This window comes from Tachysurus fulvidraco, chromosome 21, assembly GCF_022655615.1.
Source record: "Tachysurus fulvidraco isolate hzauxx_2018 chromosome 21, HZAU_PFXX_2.0, whole genome shotgun sequence".
In the NCBI taxonomy this organism is placed as follows: Eukaryota; Metazoa; Chordata; class Actinopteri; order Siluriformes; family Bagridae; genus Tachysurus; species Tachysurus fulvidraco.
Window position 1 is genome coordinate 22,020,905 of NC_062538.1, and position 7,500 is coordinate 22,028,404.

The window sequence follows — 7,500 nt, forward strand, 5'->3', positions numbered from 1 at the left end:
TGTGATCGCGCCCTGTGTCTGTAAACACGTCCGGTGTCTGTGAACCCGTCCGGTGTCTGTAAAAGTGTCCTGTGTCTGTAAACACGTCCTGTATTTGTGACCGCGTACTGTGTCTGTGATCGCGCCCTGTGTCTGTGATCGCGTACTGTGTCTGTGATCGCGTACTGTGTCTGTGATCGCGTACTGTGTCTGTGATCGCGTACTGTGTCTGTGATCGCGCCCTGTGTCTGTAAACACGTCCGGTGTCTGTGATCGCGTCCTGTGTCTGTGATCACGCCCTGTGTCTGTAAACACGTCCTGTGTCTGTGATCGCGCCCTGTGTCTGTGATCGCGCCCTGTGTCTGTGATCATGTCCTGTGTCTGTAAACACGTCCTCTGTCTGTGATCGCGTCCTGTGTCTGTGATCGGGCCCTGTGTCTGTGATCATGTCCTGTGTCTGTAAACACGTCCTGTATTTGTGATCTCGCCCTGTGTCTGTAAACATGCCCTGTGTCTGTAAACATGCCCTGTGTCTGTAAACACGCCCTGTGTCTGTAAACACGCCCTGTGTCTGTGATCACGTCCTGTGTCTGGATGTCTGACTTTTTCCTCAGTGGCAGGCAGCTGCTGGTTGGCTCGTCTCTCTGTCTGTCATGGCCGTGATTGTGGGCTTGGCTTATGCTCTGAGGGGTCAGGGGTCACCGGGTCATGCTGTGTATCAGGGGCTCCACCGCTCACTGTGGGCTCTCGCTGTGGTCTGGGTCATCCTCGCCTGTGAGGAAGGATACGGAGGTACGAGCTGAAAAAAGTAGTGCAAATGTAATGAAAGTAAACTTATCTACAATCAGCACACTTCTCTGTGTGTGTGTGTGTGTGTGTGTGTGTGTGTGTGTGTGTGTGTGTGTGTGTGTGTGTGTGTGTGTGTGTGTGTAGGTTTTGTGAATAAGTTCTTGTCCATGCACGTGTGGGTTCCTCTGTCCAACATCAGCTTCGCCTGCTACCTCGTTCATCCTCTTCTCATTTTACTCTACCACTCCAGACAGGAGACACTCATCCACTACACGGACCTCAACCTCGTAAGTGTGCACGATCGAGCTCTGTGTAATACTGTACAGAAAAGTCACACACACTTCACTCCTGGTTTTATTTTTCACAGTGTGTTAGTTACATTCATTTCTTTTCAAGGAATTGATTTATTGATTTATTTTAATATGTAATATTTCCTGATTTATTTATTTTATTATTATTTTTTTTTACTTAAAAATGATTACATTTAATTGTATTTTATTTTGTGATTGATTTATTTCCACATGTGTATAACATCTATATAACGTGTTGTAGAGCTCTCAGGTGTAATCACATTCAGTAACAAACATCTGATCCCTTTACAGACAATGTTGGGACATGAACATAATCCTCTCTCTCACTCTCTCTCTCACTCTCTCTCTCTCTCTCTCTCTCTCTCTCTCTCTCTCTCTTTCTGCAGTTGTATCTGTTCCTCACTCACTTGGTCCTCACTGTGGTTCTAGGTTGGGTTCTTACTGTGCTGATTGAGAAACCGTATCAGCTCCTGAGCTCAGCTAAAGCATGAACACTCAGCACACGGGAATAAACCATCAGAGCTGTGAATGTGATGGAGAGTGTTGGTGTGTGTGTGTGTTTGTGTGTGTGTGTGTGTGATGGATTGTTGGTCTGTGTGTGTGTGTGTGTGTGTGTGTGTGTGTGTGTGTGTGTGTGTGTGTGTGTGTGTGTGTGTGTGTGTGTGTGTGTGTGTGTGATGGATAGTGTTGGTGTGTGTGTGTGTGTGTGTGTGTGTGTGTGTGTGTGTGTGTGTGTGTGTGTGTGTGTGTGTGTGTGTGTGTGTGTGTGTGTGTGTGTGTAGTGTTGGTGTGTGTGTGTGTGTGTGTGTGTGTGTGTGTGTGTGTGTGTGTGTGTGTGTGTGTGTGTGTGTGTGTGTGTGTGTGTGTGTGTGAAGGAGAGTGTTGGTTCTTCTGCTTGAGTTTCTGATGGAACTCTCTTTTCTTCCTGTTTCTGATGGAACTCTCCCCCTGACGCTCGGTCACTGGTTGCTGCTGCTGCTGTTTTTGACTCCCGTCGTGTTTCTGAATGAATAAAAATCAGAAGTGTTTTGATGGCTGTTTGAGGTTTAGAGACCACACACTGACTCACCTAATCAACCTGAAGTGGCTTTCAAGCTCTTTAACATCAAGTGATTTCAAAATGTTTACTCTGAAATGTTTGTGTGATTATAAAAGTACTTTATTTACTGTGAGAACATGTTTGTTGATGATGGAACACAATACTGTTTCTCTGGAGAGGCTGATTTCTTTAAACAGCTTTTAGAAATGAAGAGAAAAACATGTTTCACTGCTGCACGATGATCAGATTATATATACTGTAGGAGGGAAACCATAAAGCATTCGTGTGTGAAATATAAGAACATTAAAGATCTGCTGCAGTATAATATCTAATGTGAGAAACTTTTTATCAAATATTATTAAACATGACTTTAACATTCAGAAACTCTGCTTGGTTTTAATTGAATTTATTTATTTAGTGTATTAAATGATATATAAAATTAAATCCTAGAAGATTTTATTTTGTTTTCTTAACAGCGTTGAGTACATTGGAGTTAAACCTATTGAGTTAAACCTTAAATATATCTTGAGCAGATGACGTTCAGCTGAAGTAACCTGATGAAACAGCGCCCTCTTGTGGACTTGTTGGGAAAATATAGATGACGCTGAACATGAAGATTAATGAACTAATTAAATAAACATCATAATTAGATACTCGGGTCTGAAATGACTTTACACAGTCAACTGAGAGCAGATTATTTATTATTTAATGTGAAATATGCATGAAATATTTAGTCAGTGTTATAAAGATGCCCTTATTGCTGTGGGACTAAATGTAAACTTCATACTGTAAGATGACCTGAAGGCTGATTTAGAACAGCAGTATGTAGATAAAGTAATGGCACCCCTTGTGTGTGCAGTTCATAATAAATAAAAAAACACGTTTGGTGTCTAAATCGTTGTAGAAACCTGATGTGTGAGATGATACACAGTGAATGTCTCTGAATGTCACTGTCTGTAAGAACAGGTAGATGTTTTTCCTTCACAACATATTAACAAGATTAAAAACGAATTTTTACATTTTTTAGAATTTAATAATTAAAGGAAAATTTAAAAAGGGAAAAAAAAGAATTAAATAAAAAAAAGATGTTTGGCTAAGGAGGAAAAAAAGAGATTTAAAATTTTTGAGAAAGGGATATGATCAAATAATGAAAAGAAGTGAGGAGGAAAAAGGCAAGATAAAAGAGGAGAGAGATCAAAAAGAATGAGAAAGAAAAGATAAAGATATAAAGATTAAAGAAAAAGACAACAAACAGAGGAATAAAGATAAAATTCAAACAAGAAAAATAGATAGATAGATAGATAGATAGATAGATAGATAGATAGATAGATAGATAGATAGATAGATAGATAGATAGATAGATAGATAGATGGATATGTGAACATTTGTACAGCATGTAATATATAGATATATGTATGTAAACAAATGTACAGTGAATAAATATAACGGCTATAAATAAAAAAAGAACTTACACAACTGACGTCACCTTTACGTCACCTTCAGTATTTTCACATTATAGCTGTTTGTTTATTGACATTTTCTTTTCTTTTTTCAATTTTTTGTCTCAGGTTTTTGTCCTTGAAGCCTGCAGGGGGCGTCACACGACCTGCATTTCACAGAATCCAATCAGTCTGCAACTTTAACCACACAAAAATCACACTGTAACTCTGTGTTCACGTTTAGGTGAGGAAATAATAATAATAATAATAATAATAATAATAATAATAATAATAATAATAATAATAATAATAATAGATAGATAGATAGATAGATAGATAGATAGATAGATAGATAGATAGATAGATAGATAGATAGATAGATAGATAGATAGAATATGAAAAAGTTTTAGTTGAATGTTTCTGATCTGAGCTTCATGCTGTTTGATTCACAACATGTTTTTTGTTTGCAGGGAAATTTCTGGAAAAAATATAACGATGGAAAATTTAACGCTCCAGTTGATACCTCACATGCACACAGACACACTCACACACAGACACACACACGCACAGACACACACAAATACACACACACACAAACACACATGCATAGACACACACAAACACACACACACACAAACACACATGCACGCATACTGTACACGCACACACACGCACACACACACACACAGACACACACACACACACACACACACACACACACACACACACACACACACATACACACTGGTGTGTGTAGTAAACTCAAACACACCTGCGTTGAATTACATAATGACGCCTCATTTGCATGTGCAGGTGAAGTGAAATGTGACTCAGTAAAGAGATTAAAACAAACACAAGGTGATGCTGTGATGAAGTCAGTCACTGCCCTTTTCTTTTCTTACAAGACGACAGTTTGCCAACACATAGCAGCTGGTGGCTCCTTCAGCAGCGTCTCTTCAAGTTACAGTAAGACAAAAGAAAAAAAAGACAAAGAAGCGTAAACTCTTCTGGTGCACAGAGTCTCACACTGGAGACTCCTTCAACACCCCATAATAAATCATGTCAATTTACCATTTCGATTTTTTTATCCAGTTTATTATCAATGGAGCTGTTCACTGTACACGTCCTGTTGCTATAGAAACGATAAACTTGTGTGTGATAAAAGCTTGATGAATAAAAAGTAAAAAGACTTTAATGACTTTCATTTTCAACTAAAGTGACAGGAAGTGATGACGTCGTTGCCGTCTTCTGAGTCCAGCAGAAAGACTTGACATGGATCAGTGAGGTTTAAGTCTGATGTTCACTAGTCAACAGAGTGCATCTTTATACAACACACAGCACCCTGAGGTGTTAGTGGAAATATAATAAAACACACACACGCACACGCACACGCGCACACACACACACACACACACACACACACACACACACACACACACACACACACACACAGCCCTAGGATATTCAAACACACTCCCAAAACACCCAGGTCTTCTGCTTTTTATTCTTTTTAAGGCGTCTAATTTGTTTTCCCGCAGTTTAGTTGTTTGCGTTATTGATTGATGTGTTTATGTATAAACACAAGGTTTGTAAAACAATACGGGTTCAAGTCCCTCAACACAACATCAGCAGTTATGGGCGACAACTGATAGGCTCACAGCGTCTTAGTGAGTGTCACGATTTCAGCACGGGGCCAGCGTCTGTGTGTGTGTGTGTGTGTGTGTGTGTGTGTGTGTGTGTGTGTGTGTGTGTGTGTGTGTGTGTGTGTGTGTGTGTGTGTGTGTGTGTGTGTGTGGTTTACATGTATATTCTACAGATATATAGAGCTTTATCAGGAGGTGACCGCATGCTTACAAAAAAACCCGATTTCAGAAACTTATTTTAATCTTTCTATATTTAAATAAAAAAGATTTAAAGACATAAAGTTTCTTCTCACCTCCAGATGGAGAAAAACATTACTGTTGAAATGTAAAGACCTCCATGTTTATTAGGATTCTCACTCTGGGTTCTCACACTCAGCTTGTGCGTGTTGATCAAATTTACTGCGTTTGTGTAACAAACTCACTGTTCTGGATTTTCAGGGAAATTCCATGAAGTTCAGTTCGATTTATTCAACGAATTTTTTTTTACTGATCTGAGAAAAGTAAATGCTCTGTTTCATACAACACACAAACACCAGGTGGATGTGACAGCACACACACACACGCGCGCGCGCGCGAATGTAAAGTGTTTTTGATACAGATTTTTCGTTCGGAGCCTGAGGCATGAACGGTAATGTCGAAAGTGTGTGTGTGTGTGTGTTTTTGTTTCATGTGCATGTGTGTGTTTTTGTCCCTGCATATGTGTGTGTGTGTGTGTTTGCTTTGTTCCAGACATGTTGAGAGGATACTGGAGAATATATATATATATATATATATATATATATATATATATATATATATATATATATATATATATATATATATATATTTCAGAATCATGAAAACACAAAAAAAGGGTTTTTTTTCATTCATTTTTTAATTTTTATTTATTTCACTTCCTTTTTAAGACATCTTCTGGCAGTCATCAAGTTTTTTTTTCCTTCCTTTTATGTTTTATTTCATTTATTAATACTTGTGTTAAATACTGCTAAAGGTTCTGAGGATTAGTTTGGCGAGCATGATGGCACTGAGTCATATGAGTCAAATGATTCAAATCAGCTGCATTATCTGAAGAAATGATGACGAAGGAGAATCTGGTTAGGGTTTGATCAGAACCCATCTGTGTTGTTGTGTCTGATGTAAAACGCAGCCCGACTGCATGCTGTTTGTAGGAGAAGAGGAAAGTCAATTGAGTGTCGATTCAGAACAGAACCATTTAGGTGAAGTGCAGATCTGTGTGCTGTCTTGGAACAGATCCGATCTGTCAGGCTCGGTGTTGTGCTGCTGCTGTTCTTCTCATCTCCTCTCCGTGTAGTTGTGCAGCGCCTGATCGAACACGGCGAGGAAGAAATCGGCGTCTTCTTTAGTGATGCACATCGGTGGCTGGATCCTGAACGTCTGAGATAGAAAGAGACACGAATCACTGAGTCGTGAGTGAATACATGCAGAATATATAACTTGTTTCATCTATAATGATATTACATGGTTTTTCTATTTTATTACAAACGATGCCAAAGAATATAATGGTTCCTGATTGGCTGGAAGGTCATACACCTTTAGTAAGGATGCTTGTGATGGAGAGACAGTCTAGTCAAGTCAAATTAATCAAACAAACATAAAGACAGACTTCGGACTTGATATGGACTCGTCCGTAGTAACATGTAACCTAGTAACAGTAGTAACATGTAACCTAGTAAAAGTAGTAGCATGTAACCAAGTAACAGTAGTAACATGTAACCTAGTAACAGTAGTAACATGTAACCTAGTAAAAGTAGTAGCAGGTAACCTAGTAACAGTAGTAGCAGGTAACCTAGTAACAGTAGTAGCATGTAACCTAGTAAAAGTAGTAGCATGTAACCTAGTAACAGTAGTAACATGTAACCTAGTAACAGTAGTAGCAGGTAACCTAGTAACAGTACTAACATGTAACCTAGTAAAAGTAGTATCATGTAACCTAGTAACAGTAGTAACGTAACCTAGTAAAAGTAGTAGCATGTAACCTAGTAACAGTAGTAACATGTAACCTAGTAACAGTAGTAACATGTAACCTAGTAACAGTAGTAACATGTAACCTAGTAACAGTAGTAACATGTAACCTAGTAACAGTAGTAACATGTAACATAGTAACAGTAGTAACATAGTAACAGTAGTAACATGTAACCTAGTAACAGTAGTAACATGTAACATAGTAACAGTAGTAACAGTAGTAACATAGTAACAGTACTAACATGTAACCTAGTAAAAGTAGTATCATGTAACCTAGTAAAAGTAGTAGCAGGTAACCTAGTAACAGTAGTAACATG

The 7,500-nt window shown here is 38.7% G+C and overlaps 2 protein-coding genes across 3 annotated transcripts in view; one reads left to right on the plus strand and one right to left on the minus strand.

Moving 5' to 3' along the window:
• Positions 1 to 1,742, plus strand: part of oacyl (O-acyltransferase like) — a 10,643-nt gene extending 8,901 nt beyond the window's left edge. Inside the window, exons 15-17 of the mRNA XM_027165840.2 lie at positions 594 to 771; positions 913 to 1,055; positions 1,466 to 1,742. Coding sequence (XP_027021641.2) covers positions 594 to 771; positions 913 to 1,055; positions 1,466 to 1,570 — 426 coding nt within the window. The 3' untranslated portion in view covers positions 1,571 to 1,742. The remainder of the gene's footprint in view (positions 1 to 593; positions 772 to 912; positions 1,056 to 1,465) is intronic.
• Positions 1,743 to 6,055: 4,313 nt separating this feature from the next.
• agxt2 (alanine--glyoxylate aminotransferase 2) overlaps positions 6,056 to 7,500 on the minus strand; it is an 11,033-nt gene continuing 9,588 nt past the window's right edge. For both annotated transcript variants that reach the window (XM_047805950.1, XM_047805951.1), the window contains exon 15: positions 6,056 to 6,595. In XM_047805950.1, coding sequence (XP_047661906.1) covers positions 6,494 to 6,595 — 102 coding nt within the window. In that variant the 3' untranslated portion in view covers positions 6,056 to 6,493. The remainder of the gene's footprint in view (positions 6,596 to 7,500) is intronic.